Source organism: Octopus bimaculoides, chromosome 7 (assembly GCF_046866305.1).
Source record: "Octopus bimaculoides isolate indiv1 chromosome 7, ASM4686630v1, whole genome shotgun sequence".
Classification (NCBI taxonomy): Eukaryota; Metazoa; Mollusca; class Cephalopoda; order Octopoda; family Octopodidae; genus Octopus; species Octopus bimaculoides.
The window spans coordinates 33,129,203-33,153,545 of NC_142934.1; the positions used below are offsets into that span (position 1 = coordinate 33,129,203).

Consider the following 24,343-nt stretch of genomic DNA (forward strand, 5'->3'; position numbering starts at 1 on the left):
TCTTCTATAGATGAGTATGGAAATTAGAGATTCAAACTCCAAATAACTAGCGTAGGGCAAATATGTATTAGAGATGTCCAATGGAAAGACACTGCTAGGTTTGAATTAAAAGATGAGCTAACCATTGAAATTATTATGTAGTATAATGTATCTTTTTAAAAATTTCTATACATAATGAAGTTTAGCGTGAAGTCAATACTAGATAGTTACCATAAACAAATGGTAGGAGAAATAGAGGGATAAGAATGAGTTAGAGATAGAATATGATGTATATAAGGGACTCATATTAATGATGAAGCAGAAAAAAGTAAGTAAAAACAGAAAGACAGTTGTTAATATTACAATTAAAGTAGTATGTACTTGCTGTATCTATAAAGATAAACAAGAGAAATTACAATTGGAAATAAAGATAGGTATACTTAAAAAATAAATAAATGAATGTAGGGGAGATAAATGAGTGGAGGAAGAGCAAAAAAAAAAAAATTAAAGCTTATGATATTGATGTGTTAGGTTATACAGTAGGTGTGTTTTAGTATATATATTAAAAAAATATTTTAGCGGTAATAATCTAGCTTAGTATTATGTGAGAAGGGTATGTAATGGTAGTAAGGTCATAGTGGTATTCCAGCTGTAGGGCTGTAGTGCCAGTAAGAATATAAGAAAAAATACAAGTAGACGGGTATTCATAAGTGTACAAAACATTTACACAATATAATCCAATAAGGAGGCGAGTGTGTGTATATTTATTCATATGTGTGTAGAGGCATATTTGCACAGGAATTCTTGTAGATGTACGATTAAGGTATATTTCTTATTACCCACAAGGGGCAAACAAAGAGGAGACAATACAAACGTGGGGACATAAAAACGAAAAAAATAAATAAAAATGAAAAAATAAAAAATTTAAATGTATGACATACATGAATGATACAATGAAAATGATAATGAAAATGAGCTACTTGCCCCACCTCAAGCAGCATCACTTGCTTCTATCTTTTAAATTCCGAGTCCTTTAAAATGTTTATACCATATTTCTCGGTCAGTTCCTCATGCATTATATTGTCTGGTAGCATCTTTAAATCACAGTTCACCTTCCAACACTTATAATCCCTCTCGAATTTCAATATTTCATCTTTTTGGCTTTCGGACACCAGAACACATGAGTGCCATCCATCAATGTTTGTCCATCCTTTGACATAGACAAATCTTGCAGTCTTCCATTTTGTTATTTTATTGAGCAGTTCCTTGTCCACACCTTTAATCATCATACACGCGAAACAATTTTCAGATTTATTTTTTCTCTTGCTTTGTGTAGGAGGGGAATGAGTGGGTTTGGTATCTGTGGTGGGAGGGTACTTCACTCTGTCCTTTCTTCTTCCTTCAGCCACCATCCACTGTTCTTCGTTTCTCTTTTCTTCCTGTTGCACCTTCTACAGATTCTTTCCAACTTCCTCCTGATTTCTCAGCTTCTGCAGAGAGCAGTGTGCTCTAATGTGACCTTTTTGGCCACATTTAAAGCGATGAGTGATTCTGCACCACCCCCCCCCCCCCACCTCCACACTCTCAACACTGCATCTCCAATGGTCACCGTTTCCAGCACATTTTCCAGTGTTTCTGCAGTGCCCTGTATGATCAGGTCCAATGTTTGGCCTTTCCATACTGAATTTTCTGTTTTCTTGGCTTGGAGGACGGCTATTTCTTCTTTACTTCCTAGAAGAACAGCTGCCACAACCTAAGCCACATCTATTTCCAGTGGGATTCCCTCCACCCTAATCCTGGAAGTCCTTCCAAGATAAGTGGGTAGAAAGACCACTTTATTCAATCTTACTGTGGTTACTGCGTGTTCCTTCTGACTTGAAATGAACCACAATTGTTCCATATCTGCTTCTGCTGGCAAGATATGTTATGTCTTGCCAGACGGAGCACAATGTTTTCAATTTTCCTTTCTTCTACTGATTACACCTTATATATTACTGTTTTCTTATCCATTTCTTCCAATACTTTCTGCGGTGGTGACAACTTAACGTCATCACCTATACTACATGCCATTTTCTTGTATTTCTCTATGTTTGTCAGGTCCACCTCTTTTTTGTGACTTCTGTCACTTCCGCAAAACTTTTCTTCTTTAAGCACTTGTCCATTCTATCAACTGCTCGTATGAGCTCCTCCGTCGAAGAGGACAATTCAGAACCACTAAGGTCTGAATAGAACATATTTCTTACTGTTGACATTGCTGACCCTCCTCAAGGCGGAGAGAAAGCACAACCAAAAAACTGCTCCAAAGCAGCACAAGACAGTCAACTACTCCTCACACAATCAACAAATACACCATCATGATACGAACTCTATGAGTGAGAAAGAGAAGAGAGACTGAATGCCTTAATACACCTGCTTAAATAGACGCTGCCAATGAGAGTCTTGCTGTGGTTTTGCGCATGGCAACATGGTTGTAGGCGAGATCTCGCTCTTTTCTCGGATGTGGTAATGGCTGCTGGTGAGATCTCGTATAAAATGGCGCTGGCTTCTTGTGTCACATAGCCCACATAGCCAAGACTTGGTCTTGGTGGAGACTATCCCCGAAAGGGAGGGCGGAGGTGGCCAATGTGTTTATCGCATTGGTCATCACCTACCGCCTAACTGTCATTCCTTGCCGTGATTTGTGGTTGATCAAGCTGGAAAGACAGCTTTTCCACTTCTTGTGGCAGGTTTCGAAACTGCTTGTGAGACGCTCTATTTGCTGCCAACAACTGTTAAAGGGTGGGCTAGGGATGTCTTGGCTGTTGATGTGCAGACATGTGCTGAGGCTGAGGCACCTGTAACTCTACCTGGATGGTGAACTGGTGTGGTCTTCGCTGGCAAAACACGTTTCCCAAGTTCACTAGTTTCAGTGGACGGGAAACCTGGTTCTAACGTAGATCGAAGTTGGGTACGTGGTATACGGAATGTCACGAGGCACTCTGGCTCTTCCATCGCAAGGCCTATGGTAGTGGTTCCACCGCTGTCTTTTATAGAAGGTTTGTAGAGGTGGAATGTGATGATACATTAGGGGAGACCCTAGGTTTTGATGATAATCAGCAGGCCAGTCTGTTCCAATGTACATTCGGGCCAAAGACACTGGATAATTTTCAGAAGTCTTTGGCATGGCAATGTTACCGTGGAGCCTTACCTGTTCGGGACAAACTCTCAAGGCACAGATGCCTAGACACTCCAACCTGTCCAAGAGGTGGGTGGGACATGGAAATCGTTCCGCATGATATTGTGCAGTGCCCGGAGGTCTCAGACGTGTGGGTTTACGCCGAACAACTGTTGTCAAGTGGAGGAAGAGTACAGCTGTCGACTGAATCTATAGTAAAAATTAACCCGCTGGATTTCTTAACGAAAGAAGGTAAGAATTGTTTTCTCTCTGCAGTAGCAATTGCGAGACAGGTGATATGGAAGACAAGAATACGAGGGTTAAGGTCAGGCATCTTTATCTCTGGTCCAAATTTGGTGAACTTTTTCATCTTTCACCTTAAAAGATAAATAGGGCTGGAAAGAAAATGCCTGACTAAGGAAGTGTTTGATAACAGATGGAAGAATGTCCCTCGTGAATGCGACATAGGTTATAACCCAGGTCAGTATTAAACCCGCCCCCACTCCATCCGTAATGTCTTTTGTTTGTGTTCCAACATTTGCTGTCACTATAAATTCAGAAAATTTTTTAAATGACCCCCATCCGCATTTTAAGTGTCAAATCATTCGATTTCATTGTGTTGTCTTAGTCTATGTACATCCTTCATGGAGAATTTTTAAAATCGCTACACACTTTTGAGCAAATAGATAGAATAAACATCTTTGAGGATGGAGATCTAAGACCGAATTATATCCATAGTTTCCACCTGTTGAAAGATCCAGATCTACTCCTATCTGCAAGACCCAGTCTCGTTTGCCAAACATTTCCCTCCCTTAATATCACTGAAGTTATGTCCCTTGCTTGTTTATATATTTCAAACACATTATAACAGATATTCGCACATCAATTGCAACGATGATCTCAATTAAAACGTTCGAATCCCTTACCCCTTCCCATAGCCTACCATGAAACCATTTTGTTTATTATTCACAGCGAGGCTTCCGATGGTGTGTATAAAAATATATAAATTGTGTGCGTGTATATATATATATATATATATATATATATATATATAAATATATATTTATGTATATTTAAATATGCATGTGTATACACACGCGCCTATGCACAAAACATGTGTATATACATACACAAACTGGTCAGACACGCATACGTTTGCATACACAAAACACTTACGCACACACACATATATATATATATATACATAAACACTCATACGTATGTATGGTGGAGACATTTTTGGGACTTTGATATAATGTTACAGTATCAACATATATAGTAATACACAAACACGTGTGTATGTATATATAACGGAGCATGCTGAGAGGTCGATAAAGTATCGATGTACAGAAATCAATTTAGTATTATATATACACACATCGATGTTTCCATGGTGTAGAGCATTGTTTTAGAGAAATGGGTGATGAGAAGTAGACAGAATCGGACGAATGAAACCAGAACGGTATAGCGATGTATGTATATATATATATATATATATATATATATATATAGAGAGAGAGAGAGAGAGAGAGAGAGAAAGATGTCTGTAGCATGGTTGTTATGAATAATAAGAGAAACAGCAAATCAAGGAGGATATTGTATATTTTTTCTTCTTACCCGGTGTATTTATGACAATATCAGAAAGTCCAAGACTGAAAGTTTCCTCTTCGTCGTCTTCCATAATTGTGTGTTAAAGTGAGACTGAGAGAGAGAGGCGAGTGTGTGTTTGTATAAGATAGAGGTGTGTATGTGAAGTGGAGAGAGAGAAAGAGAAAGAAAGAGACAAGCAGAAAAGAGGGTGGGAAGGTTTATGATGAGTAGTTTGTGTCTGGAAAGGCGAGTGAGCGTATGTTTGTAGAGAGAGAATGAGAGAGAACGTCTGAAAAGGAAAGAGAGCGAAATGAGTGAAGAGAAGAATAAGTGAGACAGAAGAACGATGTTTGGAAGACTGACGTCATTAACGAATAGCGGTACTATTGCTCATAGTACAACTTTACCACAATCCTCATAGATTGAAAATTGCAACGGAATATAAATATTTACAATGAATGATGTCAAACTTTTGACAGTTCCTTTCCTCTTTATACACCCACATACAGATATTCTCACTCTAGTTTCCCGTTGCTCTACTTCCGTCTAACTTTTATCTCTTTGTTGTGTTCTAGATGTAAGTATGTACATATACGACGGGCTTCTTCCAGTTTCCGTCTACCAAATCCACTCACAAGGCTTTGGTCAGCCCGAGGCTATAGTAGAAGACACTTGCCCAAGGTGTCACGCAGTGGGACTGAACCCGGGACCATGTGGTTGGTAAGCAAGCTACTTTATTTCATAAAAATTCGCCATTTGAGGCGCTACAGCGAGGGGACAAACAATGACAGACAAACATAAGGGGGGAGTAACTTAAACGTTTTTTTTTAAATTTTACAACTTATGAGTAAATTAAAAATATGATTAAAAATTAATTTTAAAACTATACACAAGAAATCATTGCTTTTCGCAATGAGGCAGCTAGAAGGAAGGCACCTGACCATCCTGGTAGAACCTTTGCTTCCCAAATTAACCTCACTTACTTGGTGCCAATCGCACTCAGCTTACGCTCCACAGACTTCCATCTTTTCGCAAACATATCCCATGGCAGACACTTCCTCTCCAGCCTGATCTTACTACTGAGGTGGTAACTAAAAAAGTTAACCAACCCCTGGCCGGAGACAAAGGTACCTGTCACTATACCTTTCACACGCGTCTTCCATACTGTTTCTTTCAGTACGGCTACTACGCAGAAAAAACAGACCTTCCTTTCCCTGTTAAAGAAAGGAGGTGATACAATCTCGATGATAGACTCAGCTGATAGCTGTACTCTTTCGATCACTGACAACAGTTGTTCTGCAAAAGCTATCAGTCCCAACAACTCTGAACACTCCACGAATGCATGCAAGACAGTTTCCCTATCTTGCCCACATCTTGGGCATGTCGGCAAGACGGCACTTCCGTGCCTTGACAGCTTGTGTGTGTGTGGCCCTAACCATCCAATTATAGATTTTTATTAAACTTCACTGAGCCTAGTAACAAACTGGATGTTACTTTAACATATTTGCAAAGTTTCAAGAAAATTTGTTAGCGGTTGTAGACAGCAACTTGAAACAAACAGAAATCCAAACAGACAACTTGCATTTATATAAACGGGTGATTGTATCCATCCCCATCACCATGTCAATCTCATCCACCAAGTGGCCAACTACAATTACTTGCAGCGTCAGCTTTGTTCCCTGCACCACAATCTGCGCATCTGTAATGCCTTCACAATGTACCTCTCTTACGTCGACTGCCCTCACACTGCTTTCTCCACTCCATGTCTCTACCACTTCTGGAGTCATCAGGGTCGTCGTACAGCCTGTTTCCACAAGGGCTCGCGACATCTTCTCCACAACCAGAATGTCAACTACAGGTAACAACAAACGTGCCTCTATTGATCCAAAGGGATAACTACCGGCGTAGTAGTCTCCCTTAGACCGTTTCCCCGCAGACATTTGCTGGCTATATGTCCTGTTTCTCGACACCGGTAGCAAATGACCTCAGGCTTGGGTGACTTGCAGTCTCACACCATGTGCGGGTCATGACATGGAAACACTGTCCTTTGAATGGTCATACACTTCCTTGTTTGACCCCTCTTCGCTACTCCTTGCTTGGCCACTTTTCGTTGTTGCAGTTGCTGCTACCGGTGGCGTCCTGCAACATGAAACTAGCACGTGAGCCCGAGATATAATATCTGCCATCGCCATAGAGTTAACATTCGACAGCTTTTCCAACTCGACCAACATGTGGTCAGGAAAGCCAGTCACAAACGCTAACTTAACTAAATTCTCCTTCATATCCTGCCAGTTCAGCCAATCTCCTGAGTTCGTTGGCAAATACATTGACCTATTCGCCAGTCCACTTTGCTTTCCCCAAGTGAGCGTACGCTTTGAACATTCCTTCTGCAAAGGCCTTCATCAAAAGGATTTCTATTTTTTCCACACTAATTTGGTCCCTTTCTTCCATTTCTAAGTATAGTGCCAACACCAAACCATCTAGGTACAGTGGTATAAAACTCGCTAAGTCATCTATCTCGTAAAGCTTCGCAACCAGCTTCATCTTCTTTAACAAAGTGACTACATCCGTGTCACCGCAAAACAGTTTGACCATATTGTTTGACCATATTGTTTGAAATACAGACTACACTCGTCATTCGTTTTTTTTTTCTTTTGTTTTTTTTTTGTTATGGGCCGAAATAGCTAGTAGTGTGATGGAGGAAAAAGACAACAGAAAAAGAAGCAAAAGGGAGAAAGAAATAATGAGACCTTACCTGTTGACCGTGGTGGGATGAGCAATCACTGACCAGATAAAAACACGACCTTTCACACGCGCCGTCTTTCGTCGACCTGCCCACACGTGCTTTGTGCCCACTCATGTCTCTGTGGCTCTTCTGCCAGCCCCTGCAGTCTTCACTTCCATTTGCCTTCTCTGCAATCCTCTCCACCAGCACCACATAGCTCATCACAGCCCATAACACCACAAACACCACGATTTCATAATCACATTAGATTACTATACTCTGCAGTAACTTTACCTTGTCATTCTCAATTACTCCTTTTGGGGTTTGTCCATGCCATGTCTTTATTCTATATAATCCATGCTTGCTATGCCTGTATTCTTTTATATGCATTCTTTTATATTCTTTTCAGGCTAGTTTTGTGCACTCAATCACAATATGCTATACAGTCTCACTTGTATCATCACTAAACCTGCACTTATTATTTTCAGCTGTTTTGGTGTAATTTGTCTTCAACACTTCTTCCTGCACAGCACAGATAAGTGCTTTTATCTCTGATTTCAAGTCTTCTTCAGTTAGTTCCTTTCTACCTTAGTCACATTCCTTAGCTAGTTCCACATTCCATCTTCATTTGTATTCCTGCTCACCTCTTTCTTGCAAACTGCCAGTACCTCTCTTTCCATTTAATTTTCTTTCATTTTCCTTACTGTCATTTTTTTAATACTCTTCTGCTTCCATATAAGTATCTGCTTTGCTTATACCAGATATTCTCACCTGAGCCAGAAAAGGCTCTATGGTACTCTTGATATATCAGCCCAAGCTAATTTCTTCTGGTTAGACAGCCTGTCACTATTGCTGTTGGGGTGGAATACTCCATACATTTATAAGATTTGTTATCAATGCAGCAAGATATCAGAATCGTTAAATCATTGAAAAAAATACCTTGTGGAATTTCTTCCAGCTTTAAGATCTGAGTTCAAATTCTACCAATGTCAACTTTGTCTTTCATCCTTCTAAGTTTGATAAAACAAGTACTAGTCAAGTACTAAATTCAATGATATCAACTCACCCCTTCCCCTAAAAAAATTGCTGGCCTTGTGCCAAAATTTGAAACCATTGCCACCGCCACTAACGACGGCAACGACTGTGGATTAGCAGAATCATTAGAGTGTCAGAATAAAAAGCTTGCAGTATTTGTTCCATCCTCTCAAGATTAATAAAAAAAAGTACCAGACAAGTATCAGTGTCAATAGAATCAACACTTCATCTCCCCCGCCTAATTTCTGCCAATGCTGGAAACAATATTATTATTGTTGTAGTTGTTGTTTCCATTGTTTATCTATTTGTGTAATCCCTACCTGCTCTGTTCCTAAGAGAGAGAGAGAGAGAGAGAGAGAGAGAGAGAGAGAGAGAGAGAGAGAACCTAATAAAAAATAACCTAATTACAAATCAAGAATGAGTAGAAATGATATTTTAGTTGTGACCAACTGTCCGTTTGTAATCTTTAAAACTTATATATGACATGGGACATAAAATATATATAATTGTGGTTTTACTGAAGGGGAAATTAGCAAATTCTCTTGAAGGTTTAAAACCTACATTGTTGCATCCAGTACTCCCTTGTTTATTAAAAAGCCCTTTAATTGGTTTAGTTTGACAAGCTAATTAGTTCAAAGACTTAATCTTTGGTTTGGAAGCCCCTTTGCTGTTACCAATGCTACTTGCAAAGGTGAAAAACTTCCTCATAGCTGCATTGAATATTAAAATATATGAAGTCTTTGTACTTATAGATATTGCCAGCAAATGGGAAGTTGATCTTCAGTGAATGGTTGTTCTGGTGTGTGAGCACAGATTTTGTCTTCTCTTGTGACTGGGATTTCAGGGAAGATTTGAAGGGTGCACAGCATTTTAACTTCAGATTATGAGTACATTGTAAAATAAAAGGAAAGTAAAAAGAAAGATAAAAAATAAAGAGAAAGAGAGAGAGAGAGAAAAGAGAAAGAAAGAAAGAAAGAAAATGTGGAAATTTAAAAGAAATAAAATTATCAAAACATCATCATTATCAACATCATTTAATATCTGTTTCTCATGCTGGCATGAGTTGGATTGTTTGATAGGATCCAACAAACCAGAGGACTTTGTTAAGCTCCAACATCTGCTTTAGCATTGTTTCTACAGCTGGATATCCTTTCTAACACCAACCACTTTACAGAGTGCACTGGATGCTTTGGTGTCAGTGGTACTAATAACTCACAAAACAAAGAAAAAGATTATTTGATTTGTAGGGTTGTAATAAAGAAGAAAGTGGTTTTATGCAAGGTGTTGAAAGGCCAAAGTATGGTAGAGGGATGAGCACAGGTGTCTTGCTATAGAGGAGATACATGGCTACCTTGCATTATATAGGAGTAGATGTGAGAAGATTGAAAGAAAATGATGAAAGAATTTTACCTAGCTTATTATGATCTTTCAGTTATGGAGAGAAAGTTAAAAATAATGAGATGAAAATTAATTCCTTTTTTCTTAGCACAAAACATGAAGGAATTCATTATTTAAACTTAGTTAATCTTACTGTAAACTCTGTGAGCTACCAGTCAATGAGAGCACAGTCAGGAAATGAAATATTGAAATTGTAAGTTTTTATAGGTTTTCAACAGATCTAATAAGCATACTATTATGTACCAGGTCTTATAAACATACTATTATGTAGAGAATATAGAACTGGTTTGACAAGCTGTAAGAGAGTGAGCTGAAAAGTTCATAGGCTGATCATGAAGAAGTACTGCTAGAGCTGTATAATCTTCATCATCATCATCATCATCATCGTTTAACGTCCGCTTTCCATGCTAGCATGGGTTGGACGATTTGACTGGTGAAACCGGATGGCAACACCAGGCTCAATCTAATTTGGCAGAGTTTCTACAGCTGGATGCCCTTCCTAACGCCAACCACTCAGAGAGTGTAGTGGGTGCTTTTACGTGTCACCCACACGAAAACGGCCACGCTTGAAATGGTGTCTTTTATGTGCCAGTCCAGGGGCACTGACAACGATCTCGCTCGAAAACTCTACAAAGGCCAGTCAGGCGGTACTGGCAACGGTCATGCTCAAGATGGTACATCTTATGTGCCACCCGCACAAGAGTCAGTCCAGGGGTACTGGCAACGATCTCACTTGGCTTGCCGGGTCTTCTCACGCACAGCACATTTCCTTGTGTGCATTAATTTCAAATCTTCTTATTAGTACCTGCATTCTTTCTTTCCAAGTAAATAGACATCTGACAGCTCAAAGAAGACTGCAAATGTAACTAGTACCAACTTCTCTTGAAAATTGACAAAATTTGGCATCATCATATTCACCATATGGTGATGGATGACAAGCAACTGACTATAAATCAAATAGTCAATGCTATTAGTATATTCCATGAGTGAGTTGAGAATATTTTTCACAATGCATTTGGCATGAAGAACATTTCTGCTCAGTGAATGTCACATCTTCTGACACCCTATCAAAAGCACACCAGGCTATCCACATCACAGGAAAATCTGACATTGTCTGAGGAAGATCCAGTTGGTTTCCTTGAACGTTTTCCCACCCAAGATGAGTGTTGGGCTCATCACTTTGAGCCAGAGAGAAAGAGACAATCCATGCAGTGGAAATACACCCCCTCATCTGCTCCAGAGAAGGCAAAGGTCATTTTATCTGCAGGGAAGGTAATGGCCTCAGTTTGTAAAGATGCAAAAAAAGACGTGCTTATTGACTATCTTTAAAAGGGCCACACCATCAATGGAGAGTACTGTTCCAATTTTCTGGAGCAGTTACAAAAGGCCATCAAGACCAAATGCACTGGAAAACTGATGAAAGGGCACTTGTTTCATGAGGACAATGCTCCTTCTTTTGGGGTAAATGCATGTTGTTTAGAAAGTGGAATTGGTCCTGCTCAAGGCCTTTCCTCACTTTCAAAGGCTTCAGGCACAAGCATTATTTGATTTTTAACATTTTTATCATGTATTGCATAAAATGGCTGGCCATTACTGAGAACAGCAAAGCAGTCAATGAAAAATTCCAAAACTGAATGAAATATACATTGGCAGGGGCGGCAAGCTCTCCGAACACCTGTTGCGAGAGATGCCCGTCCTTGCTACATCTGTGCAAAGAAGTTTGGATCCCTAGCAGGACTGGAAAGCCACATCTGCATTGCTTGTGTTTAAGAGAACAATCAAGTGATTGCATTGCTTGAAATCAAGTTTCAGCCATCATATGTGTATGCGTATGTATATGAATGTGTGTGTTTTTGTGTGTGACAGAGAGAGAGAGAGAGAGAAAGAGAGAGAGGGAGAAAGAGAAAAATAAAAAGTGTGTATGCTGTATGCACAAGGTGCAGACATGCTAAATGTTTAACAAGTTCACTCCATCATGTAGTTCAACACTGTTACTAAAATAATCAGTCTAGTGACACAGTTTCTGAATGATTCTGTCTGTGGAATACTCAGCTACTTGCACTACAATACACTACAATGAGGAGGTTCCATTGACTGAACAATTGGAATTCTCATGATTGACTTGGGAGAAGTTTCATTTAGTTCAGTTTGGGTAGAGAAAGGATACCAACAACATAATCAATAGGAAGGTTATAAACAAAACAAATGCTAATGATGGGAAAAATAATCTAGTAAGATGCAAACTAAATTTAAATTTTCCATTTTAAAAAATTTTATATGATAAGCATTTGTAACTTACTTGACAGTATCTGGGATACTAGCAGCCATTCTCATTAGACCAAAACTATTAAATGAAAAAATCAAAAGTACAAATCATGGTGAGAATTTTTTCTCAAATTCTAACAATATTCTTCTCTTCTTTTAATTGTTTCAGTCATTTGACTGTAGCCATGCTGGAGCACTGCCTTGAAGGGATTTTTAGTCAAACAAATTGACTCCAAGACTTATTCTTTGTAAGCCTAGTACTTATTCTACCAGTTTCTTTTGCTGAACCACTAAATTATGGTGATGTAAACACACCAACACCAGTTGTCAAGCAGTGATGGGGGGGGGGACAAACACAGACACACACACACACACACATAACAGGCTTCTTTCAGTTTCTGTCTACCAAATCCAATCACAAGGCTTTGGTCAACCTGAGGCTATAGCAGAAGACACTTGTCCAAGGTGCCACGCAGTGGGATTGAACTTGGAATCATGTGGTTTGGAAGCAAGCTTCTTACCACACAGCCATGCCTGTGCCTGTATACAACATATATATATATGTTATATATATGTTATATATATATATATATATATATATATGGCAAACCCTAGTTTTCTCCATCAAGGGCTAATATGCTCCAATATTAGACTATTTTCTGTAGTCATTACACAGTGATCACTTATAAGCTTAAGGCTTATAAAATATTATATATATATATATATATATATATATATATATATATATATATATATATATATATATATATATATATCTCAACAATAGTGTACAGTAAGATCCATGATAGTAGAGTCCAAGAAGTGTGAAGTTCCGATTGTAATCTGGGTGGAGTAAAAGTAAAGTTAAGGAGAGGTACCAAATGTCTCAGAAGAAGGTAGGAGAGATGAGGCTCCAAGAGAAAAAGTTCAGGCAGGTAGGATCACACTGGGGTGACCATGTGAGTGTATATTATATATAGTTCAAATGTGCAAAAAACAAAAGACATCGACAGGTGAGGGAACAACAAACAAGGTGTATTAGTTTGATGCTCAGGAAGAATGGAAAAATCTTTCACAAAGTGAATGTCAACTGACAATGACAGCAGAAAGAGAGCAGCAAGAAGAAAAAGTGAAGTGGGCATGAAGAAATAGCAGGCAGGCAGTGGAAGAAAAGTGCGGAATTTTCCATGAAAGCAGCCATCTTGTTTCCCTCTTTCCTTTCATCATCTCTCTCCCCACTGTTCCAATTCCTCCTTCAGGCAAGCAGTCAGGTGATGGCAGCCGTCATAATGTGCAGCACTTGACGATGACAGTCTAACAAGGCAGGAGATGGAGGATTAAGTGGTGCTTGTCAGGCAGACAGTGAGTTTACTAAGACATCTCTGCCTTAGTAAGTTCACTGTTCTGTGCCCTTTCCTCTGCCCTGTGCCCTTCCCTCTGACTCCTGACACCCCACTACCACCAGTGGGTGTGACGGATGGCATTTTCATGTCATGACCACCTCTCAACCAGACAGGGCCTTAGGAAGATGGATTCCCAGAGCTGCAATGTGCATTCGAGGTGTTGATGTTCACTGAGTCCTGCAATTCATGACTATCTGCATGAACTGATGCTAATTGCAGGATTCAGTGAACATTGACATCTCAAACACTTATTGTAGACCTGGCATGCCATCGTACCAGGACCCCATTCAGTCAAGTTGCAGTCACAACACAAAAATGCCATCCATCACTGCCACTGGCATTGACAAGGGGTTGGGAGTTACAGGAAAAGGCATGGGACAGTGATGCCATAGTAAGCTCACCTCCTGCACAACAAGTGTTGCTCAATCCTCTGTCTCCCACCTTGCCAGAATGTATAATCATCATCATCCCCCAGTGCATAACTGGTACTTAATTTATCAACCCTGAAAGGATGAAAGGCAAAGTCGACCTCAGCGGAATTTGAACTCAGAACGTAATGGCAGATGAAATATTGCTAAGCATTTTGCCCGGCATGCTAACGCTTCTGACAGCTTGCTGCCTTAAGCATGCTAACGATTCTGCCAGCTCTCCACCTTCAGTACATGTAATATTTTTAAAAATCAAAGTCATACCACTGAGTCGCCTATTGAGGGAGAACAACATGTCCATGTCCATGATTGTTTTTTGATCTCAGACAATAAGCCTGTCTTTTCTGTAATGGCATGTCAACTAGGAAGAATTCTTGATTCCTGAGATTATCTCCTTCTCTCATAAGGAGCTGGTAATTGAGACACATCCTCAAGAGGTGGAGGTAATTTTAATAAATCAAGAATTCATATTGTATGGATTTGATATGCCTATATTTTTTCTATGTTGTCCATATTCATGCTACTGGCCATGAGTTATTTCTCTCAGCTCATTTTTGGTTAATTTATGCAAAGACCAGGCTGTGTGTTGTGTTTTTGAGCAAAACACTTTATTTCACATTGTTCCAGTTCATTCAGCAGTAGAAATGAGTTGCGACATCATTGGTGTCAAGCTGTATCAGCCTTTACCTTTCCCTTGCATGACATTGGTGGCGCAGAGAGGGGAGGCTGGTATGCTTGGGCGACTGCTGGTCTTCCATAAACAACCTTGCTCAGACTTTTGCCCCAGAGGGGATCTTTCTAGGCACAATCCCATGGTCACTCATGACTGAAGGGGGTCTTTACCCTTTTTAACCCTTGTATACTGTGTATGTACCACTTTCATGCTACTTGTCATCAAAATAAATATTATATCTGAATTGGCATTTGCATGTATTTATATATCTGAGACATTTCTTACCTTGCATTCACACAAGAAATGGTACCAAGTAAACTAATACCACAATATTGTACCTACTTACAGCTGGGTAGAATGGGCTGTTAAGAATTAAGGATCTTGGATATACAGACATTTCAGTGAACTAAAGTACTTTCTTGTTGGACATCAAGGCTTTTCAGTCTTGGCATTTTTCTCTTGTTTTTCTTGTCTGGTGAGCCATGTGTAACAAGTCTAGTGTGTTTTGACACCAGTGCTTGATCTTTAAATAAACATATTAATTGTTTATTCTATTCTACTTTAATTAATATGTTCACACAATGTTGCCATGTCATTCAGAAAATATACTAAACTGTTTGTTATTATAAACTTTCATGCTTCAATAAAACAATTAAATGGGTCAAAGTAAAAAAAGCAAGACATAATTTATGAAAGCAGCTGTAGATAATAAAACTAGTTAGCTAACAAAGTATATTGTATGTGTGTGTGCATATTCACACACACACACACACACACACACAAACGCACACACACTCACACACAATATTTCCTGTTGTCCTTTATATGTTTATATTTCTTTATGTGTATTTCTGTGTTTATATGTTTGCACGTCCATATGAGTATTATATATATATATATAAGTATTATATATATATATATATATATATATATATATATATATATATATATATATATATATATATATATATATATATTAGTAATTTTATCTTGATATTTTTTATGTGACTCTACCCTTTACTGTTCTCTCTCTCTCTTCCCCTTTCGTTTTCTCTCTCATTCTTTCTCTAATTCTTTTTTCTCCCCATCACCATTTTCTATCTATCTGTCTCTCTCTCTCTCTCCCTCTTTCTCCTTTACTCTCTCTCATTACTCATACGTGACCATCATCCATCTTTTCCTCATCTGATCATCTTTCTCTTCCTCCACTGCTGTTCTACAGACTGCACGTATTCCTATCTATCTCCTCTTCTATTTTTTCTCTTGCCAAAGACAATATTTCTCCAGTGTTCACTACTTTACCTGTCTGGTCTATCGACCTTCTATGTTTGTTTTCATTTGGTTTCCTTGTATGTCTCCACTGTCCTGTTTTAGTTACCAACTTTGATCCTCCGCAAATCCCAAATTTTATTTTGATTTGTGGGACCAACTGCCTTCAAAGTCTTATATATGGTCATTCAGTATTCGAAATAAGGAGTAGAGGGACAGCTGACAACTGATGAAGGATCATTCCTTATGTTACTTGTTTTATTTTCTATTTGTTTCTCTCACTGTTTGCGTACCCAACTTTATTTTCGTATTTCATGTTGCTTATGTTTTGTGACATCCTGTACCCATATATGCATATCTATATATGTATGTATGTACATATATATGTGTAGTAACGCCGTGCGCATGCGTGGAATTAAACAACCAAGCGTTCCCGCTCAATTCATTCTCTTTCTCAGTCGGTCGGCCGGCCATGAGCATGGACGTGTCAAGCAGTGTCTCCAACATTCCAACCTGGAGACAGTCTCTTTCTTGCTGGCCAGCAATAGAGCATGGACGTGTTTAGCTGTCACTCTCCATCTTTCGGACTTACACTCGCAACATCCCAACAACTATGCTCACACACACAGAAGCTGTAACAACAAACAAGAGCAAAAGATGTATATATTTACCACCTAAATAAATGTTGTTTAAGTTGATAGTCTGGAGTTCAGCGTTCCGTTTATATTCCTAATTTTATATAGGAAAGTCAGGTATACATCTAATGATGTATAACCAACTTTCCTATATATGTATATATGTATGTATATACATATATACACTTATATATATATATATATATATACACTTACATATATATATATATATATATATATATATATTCCTATCACCACTATCACACCACCACATATATTACACCCAATAATTACTTCTCCTACATTTCGCACACCACAAACTTCGAATATACCCTTCAACACTCTGAAGAGATCGGCCAAACTACTGGCTGCATCGAAACGTACGTAAGTGACTAAGACATAATATACAAAATGACTCATTACATAACCTAAACCTCCACACTGACTCATTTCACAAGCTCCACATAATAAAACAACGGCTATCTAGTCCAACGAAAATGCTTTTTCTTGTATTTGTTGCTCCATTCTCCAAGTAAATATATATAATATATATATATATATATATATATACATACACACACACACATATATACACTTATATATGTATGTATATATATATATATATATATATGTATATATGTATATATATATATTATATATATCTCTGTGTAACTGTATAATATACATGTACATAATATATGCATATGTGTGTTGTATGTGTATCTATCTTTATATGAACACAACCCATGCTAGCATGGAAAGCGGACGTTAAACGATGATGATGATGGTGATGTACATGCATCTCAATGTATTTTTGTCTATTTATGAGTGTATGCGTGTGTGTATGTTCATTAAGCGTTGGGGTGGGGGCAGTTAATGAGTAGAGCAGAATAAATATTTAATGTAATATATGGACTACTAGAATCATGTGGCCAAGACAGAAAGCTTCTCTAGCAGACTCAGCTAACAGATCACATGGTAATCCATAATATGGATTTTAGGGAAGCATTTCTTAATTAGCATCAAGAGGCTCCTAGCTATGCTGGTTGAAATTTCCAAGTTAGATGAAAGATTGAACCAGATTATTTTTCTCTTTATGGCTCTCTTTGGGTTCAGTGTTGGGGTAGGAGTGTCCTCCATATATTCTAACTTCTCAGTGAATCCACTCCTTGCTGATGCTTCTTATTATGGAAGGAGACTTGTTGAAGGTTCCTCTATCTGTTTATAGCTTGGAGATTCTTCTATTTATAGCTGTAACTAGGTTTCTAATTACAACTGGGGATGGAGTTTCTATGGATTTACATCCCAGTCAAAGAAACAAATATGGATGACTTGTTCCAAAACACCTTCGAGTGGGGAACAGTTCTCAAAAACTACTCAGGGTGCTACTTTCTAAGGCTTCTATTACACCATATTAAGGAACCCACATCATTTACAGCCTTAAGTATGGTTTATAACACAGTATATCAAACATATTGGCAGGTTTGCTATCTCAGATGTCTTCTGGAAGATGATGCACACTGGGATGCCACTCTGACAGAGGCACAAATGTGCAAGTCTCCTATGCAGCTGAGAAACCTCTTCTCCATCATGATGGTGAACTGTGGATTGTCAAATCAAATCAACTTTTGTGCAAAACAAGGAGGGGCTTTCTGAAGACATTCTTCAAAGAATTCAGTATCAGTGTGGCAGTGGTGTCACATTCAATGATGACATCTTCAATGAGGCATTAAGATTAGTAGACGACAAGGTTCAATCACTTGGTGGAAACAAACTTGAAATCTATGGTCTTCTAGTTCTTGTCAGAACTAGGCAGAATTTTAACTGTCCCTGATTTTATTTGTTTTTTTATCTAGTGATTTAAAGCTTAAGGGGAGCAACCAGCCTTTCTCTTATAAGGAAAGGGAAGGGGTAAACATTATACATGGATATAGTTATAAAGATTATTCTGGTCATAGTGGCAACACAATTCTAGGTTGGATTTTTTTTTTACTACTATCAGACCAATTCATAATGTAGTAGAGGAAATTTAACATTAAGCATCTAGGTCTAGAATTAATTACTAGCCTGCTAGCTTTGGCTATGTCAAGATGGTTTTTTTTGTATTCTTCTTTCCCACTTAGATTGTTTAAATGTTGTCACAACAGTAACATGTCCATTCTGCTGAAATGAAATTTCAGTAAATTTTCTGTATCCTTGTGCAGCTGAAGATTGCTCTGCATTTTACATTTAATGTAATGCTTGCATTACTTAAATAAATGGAGTGGCATGAAACGTGCGTACTGCAATAAACTTGAAAATCCATGTTGCTTTTTTTGATTCATATATATATATATATATATATATATATATATATATATATATATATATATATATCGTCGTCGTCGTCGTCATTGTCGTTTAACGTCCGCTTTCCATGCTAGCATGGGTTGGATGATTTGACTGAGGACTGGTGAAACCAGATGGCTACACCAGGCTCCAATCTGATTTGGCAGTGTTTCTACAGCTGGATGCCCTTCCTAATGCCAACCACTCAGAGAGTGTAGTGGGTGCTTTTACATGTCACCCGCACGAACGCCAGTCAGGCGGTACTGGCAACGGCCACGCTCATCTCGCTTGAGAAACCTCATGTGTCACCCGCACAAGAGCCAGTCCAAGGGCACCAGAAAAGATCCCACTCGAAAATCCCACAACAACCCCACACAAGAGCCAGTTCAGGGTCACCGGCAACGATCTCGCTCGAAGAAATTTCCTGTGTCACCAGCACAAGAGCCAGTCCAGGGGCACTGGCAACGATCTCGCTCGAAAAACCTCATGTGTCACCCGCACACGAGCCAGTCCAGGGGCACTGGCAATGATCCCGTCCCGCTCAAAACATTTCATGTGTCACCCGCACAAGAGCCGGCCCAGGGGCACTGGCAACGATCTCGCTCGAAAGATATGTGTCACCAGCACATGAGCCAGTCCAGGGGCACTGGCAAGGACCCCGCTCGAAAAATTTCATGTGTCGCCCGCACATGAGCCAGTCCAGGGGCACTGGCAACGATCCCGCTCGAACGATTTCATGTGTCGCCCGCACATGAGCCAGTCCATGGGCACTGGCAACGATCTCGCTCGAAAAACCTCATGTGTCACCCGCACACGAGCCAGTCCAGGGGCACTGGCAATGATCCCGTCCCGCTCAAAACATTTCATGTGTCACCCGCACAAGAGCCGGCCCAGGGGCACCGGCAACGATCTCGCTCTAAGATTTCATGTGTCGCCCGCACATGAGCCAGTCCAGGGGCACTGGCAACGAACCCGCTCAAAACATTTCATGTGACACCCGCACAAGAGTCAGTCCCGGGGCACTGGCAACGATCTCGCTCGAAAGATATGTGTCACCCGCACATGAGCCAGTCCAGGGGCACTGGCAAGGACCCCGCTCGAAAAATTTCATGTGTCGCCCGCACATGAGCCAGTCCAGGGGCACTGGCAACGATCCCGCTCGAACGATTTCATGTGTCGCCCGCACATGAGCCAGTCCAGGGGCACTGGCAACGATCCCGCTCGAAAAATTTCATGTGTCACCCGCACATGAGCCAGTCCAGGGGCACTGGCAATGACCCCGCTCAAAAGATTCCATGTGTCGACCGCACAAGAGCCAGTCCAGGTGCACTGGCAACAATCTCGCTCGAGAGATATCATGTGTCTCCCGCACATGAGCCAGTCCAGGGACACCGGCAACGATCTCGCTCGAAAAACCTCATGTGTCACCCGCACAAGAGCCGGTCCAGGGGCACCGGCAACGATCTCGCTCTAAGATTTCATGTGTCGCCCGCACATGAGCCAGTCCAGGGGCACTGGCAATGATCTCGCTCGAAAAATCTCATGTGTCACCCGCACAAGAGCCGGCCCAGGGGCGTCGCCCGCACATGAGCCAGTCCAGGGGCACTGGCAACGAACCCGCTCAAAACATTTCATGTGACACCCGCACAAGAGTCAGTCCAGAGGCACTGGCAACGATCTCGCTCGAAAGATATGTGTCACCCGCACATGAGCCAGTCCAGGGGCACTGGCAACGACCCCGCTCGAAAAATTTCATGTGTCACCCTCACATGAGCCAGTCCAGGGGCACTGGCAACAATCCCGCTCGAAAGATTCATGTGTCGCCCGCACATGAGCCAGTCCAGGGGCACTGGCAACGATCCCGCTCGAACGATTTCATGTGTCGCTCGCACATGAGCCAGTCCAGGGGCACTGGCAACAATCCCGCTCAAAAGATTCATGTGTCGCACGCACATGAGCCAGTCCAGGGGCACTGGCAACGATCCCGCTCGAACGATTTCATGTGTCGCTCGCACATGAGCCGGTCCAGGGGCACTGGCAACGATCCCGCTCGAAAAATTTCATGTGTCACCCGCACATGAGCCAGTCCAGGGGCACTGGCAACGACCCCGCTCGAAAGATTTCATGTGTCGACCGCACAAGAGCCAGTCCAGGTGCACTGGCAACAATCTCGCTCGAGAGATATCATGTGTCTCCCGCACATGAGCCAGTCCAGGGACACCGGCAACGATCTCGCTCGAAAAACCTCATGTGTCACCCGCACAAGAGCCGGCCCAGGGCACCGGCAACGATCTCGCTCGAAAGATTTCATGTGTCGCCCGCACATGAGCCAGTCCAGGGGCACTGGCATCGATCCCGCTCGAAACATTTCATGTGTCGCCCGCACATAAGCCAGTTCAGGGGCACTGGCAACGATCCCGCTCGAAAAATTTCATGTGTTGCCTGCACATGAGCCAGTCCAGGGGCACTGGCAACGATCCCGCTCGAAACATTTCAAGTGTCACCCGCACAAGAGCCAGTCCAGGGGTACCGGCAACAATCTCGCTTGAAAAAACCTCATGTGTCACCCACACAAGAGCCAGCCCAGGGTCACCGGCAATGATCTCGCTCGAAAAATTTCATGTGTCGCCCGCACATGAGCCAGTCCAGGGGCACTGGCATCGATCCCGCTCGAAACATTTCAAGTGTCACCCGCACAAGAGCCAGTCCAGGGGCACCGGCAACGATCTCGCTTGAAAAAACCTCATGTGTCACCCACACAAGAGCCAGCCCAGGGTCACCGGCAATGATCTCGCTCAAAAGATTTCGTGTGTCGCCCGCACATGATCCAGTCCAGGGGCACCGACAACGATCTCGCTCGAAAAAACCTCATGTGTCACCCGCACAAGAGCTAGCCCAGGGGCACCGGCAATGATCTCGCTCGAAAGATTTCATGTGTCGCCCGCACATGAACCAGTCCAGGGGCACTGGCATTGATCCCGCTCGAAAGATTTCATGTGTCTCCCGCACATGAGCCAGTTCAGGGGCACTGGCAACGATCCCGCTCAAAGCATTTCAAGTGTCACCTGCACAAGAGCCAGTCCAGGGGCACTGGCAACGATCTCGCTCAAAACATTTCATGTGTCACCTGCACAAGAGCCAGTCCAGGGTCACTGGCAACGATCTCGCTCGAAAGATTTCATGTGTCGCCCGCACATGAGCCGGCCCAGGGGCGTTGCCCGCACATGAGCCAGTCCAGGAACTTTGGCAACGAACCCGCTCAAAACATTTCATGTGTCGCCCGCACATGAGCCAGTCCAGGGGCACTGGCAACGATCCCGCTCGAAAGATTCATGTGTCACCCGCACAAGAGCCAGCCCAGGGGCACCGGCAACGATCTCGCTTGAAAAAACCTCATGTGTCACCCACACAAGAGCCAGCCCAGGGTCACCGGCAATGATCTCGCTGAAAAGATTTCGTGTGTCGCCCGCACATGAGCCAGTCCAGGGGCACTGGCAACGATCCCGCTCAAAACATTTCATGTGTCGCCCGCACATGAGCCAGTCCAGGGGCACTGGCAACGATCCCACTCGAAAGATTCATGTGTCACCCGCACAAGAGCCAGCCCAGGGGCACCGGCATTGATCTCACTCGAAAGATTTCATGTGTCGCCCGCACATGAACCAGTCCAGGGGCACTGGCAACGATCCCGCTCGAAACATTTCATGTGGCACCCGCACAAGGGCCAGTCCAGGGACACTGGCAACGAACCCGCTCAGAACATTTCATGTGTCGCCCGCACATGAGCCAGTCCAGGGGCACTGGCAACTTCTCCTCTAATTGTGATAGTGACTCAGCAATTAGTGCAAGGTCATCAGCATAGAGGAGCTCCCAGAGGCATCCTGTCTTGAATTCCTCTGTTATAGCCTGGAGAACTATGATAAATAGGAGGGGGCTTAGGACAGAACCTTGGTGGACCCCTACCTCCACCCAGAATTCTTCACTGTACTCTCTGCCAATCCTCACCTTACTGACAGAGTTTCTGTACATGGCTCACACAGCTCTCACTAACCATTCTTCTATCCCTAGTTTCCTCATTGATCACCAGATGAGAGATCGGGGGACCCTGTCAAAGGCTTTCTCCATATCAACGAAAGCCAGGAACAGAGGTTTATCCTTGGCTAGGTATTTCTCCTGAAGCTGTCTTACCAGAAATATAGCATCAGTGGTGCTTTTCCCAGGCACAAAACCAAACTGCATCTCATCTAAGCTGACTTGCTCCCTAAGCAGTTGAGCTATGACCCTCTCCGTGACTTTCATTACCTGATCTAAAAGCTTGATACCTCTGTAATTATTTGTATCTAAAGCGTCACCTTTACCTTTGTAGCAGTTGATTATGGTGCTGCTACACCAGTCATTGGGTATGACTCCTTCGTGTATCACCTGGTTCGTAATACGGGTGACTAGGCTATAGCCGACACTGCCAGATATTTTGAGCATCTCTGCAGTGATTCTTGATGGGCCAGGGGCTTTCCCTGTCTTCATACTCTTAATTGCTTTATCTACCATGGTACTGTCAACTCGGATAGCTGGTCCCTCTGTTGGGTCAACATACGGCAGACTCTCTTTCTCCCATTCATTCTCTTTATTAAGCAATCTATCGTAGTGGCTTCTCCAGACCTCTTTCTTTGCAGCCTCATTTAGAGCAAGCGTACCATCATCCATGCGAACACATTTCTCTCCTACACTGTCTTGCGACACGAAATACCTCAAGTCTTTGGTCCTCACGGCGCAGAATATTGGCAAATCTTTTATTATCTGCCTCCCCTCTGGCTAAATAAACCTGTCGCCTAGCTTCCCTTCTGGCAGATTCGTACAATTCCCTGCTACCACCGTTCTTCCAGTCCTTCCAAGCCTGTTTCTATTGTCTAATAGCCCTGTCTACCTCCTTGTTCCACCACCACGTTATTTTGGGTCGAGAAGGGACCTTGCACCAACCATAGATCTCGTCGGTGGCCCTCAGCAGGTTGTCCCGTAGAAAAGTCCAGTTGTCCTCTACATTGTGTGAAGCTACATCCCCCTCTATTTCGTCAAAGGCTTCGAGTAATAGGTCTCTAAATCTCTGTCCATTTGCAGGATCTTTGAGCTTCCATACCCTTCTCCTCCAAGCTGGTCGTCTTCTGGGCAGCCACTTAGCTCTGATCCTAAAGTCACTAACTACTAGTCTATGTTGTGGGGTACATTCTTCGCCTGGGAATGTTTTGGCATTTCTGAGCAGCCGTCTTTCCCTTTTCCTGGCGAGGATGTAGTCAATTTGGCTTGTGTGCCTGCCAGAACGGTAGGTGACTAGGTGACTGGCAGGTTTCCTGAAGTTAGTATTGTAGATCATAAAGTCATTTGCATCACAGAACTCCAGCAGCCTGGTTCCCTCCTCATTGCGGGAGCCAAAACCTGAATGTTGTCCAACATGTCCATTGAAGTC

At 41.9% G+C, this 24,343-nt stretch overlaps 2 protein-coding genes across 2 annotated transcripts in view; one reads left to right on the forward strand and one right to left on the reverse strand.

The window, feature by feature from the left end:
• LOC106879344 (transmembrane channel-like protein 7) overlaps positions 1-5,195 on the reverse strand; it is a 148,603-nt gene extending 143,408 nt beyond the window's left edge. Inside the window, exon 1 of the mRNA XM_052969567.2 lies at positions 4,751-5,195. Within this exon, the coding sequence (XP_052825527.2) occupies positions 4,751-4,814 (64 nt within the window). The 5' untranslated portion in view covers positions 4,815-5,195. The remainder of the gene's footprint in view (positions 1-4,750) is intronic.
• Positions 5,196-5,289: 94 nt separating this feature from the next.
• The window catches only part of LOC106883385 (peroxisomal 2,4-dienoyl-CoA reductase [(3E)-enoyl-CoA-producing]), a 62,921-nt gene continuing 43,867 nt past the window's right edge, over positions 5,290-24,343 (forward strand). Inside the window, exon 1 of the mRNA XM_052969568.2 lies at positions 5,290-5,443. Within this exon, the coding sequence (XP_052825528.1) occupies positions 5,307-5,443 (137 nt within the window). The 5' untranslated portion in view covers positions 5,290-5,306. The remainder of the gene's footprint in view (positions 5,444-24,343) is intronic.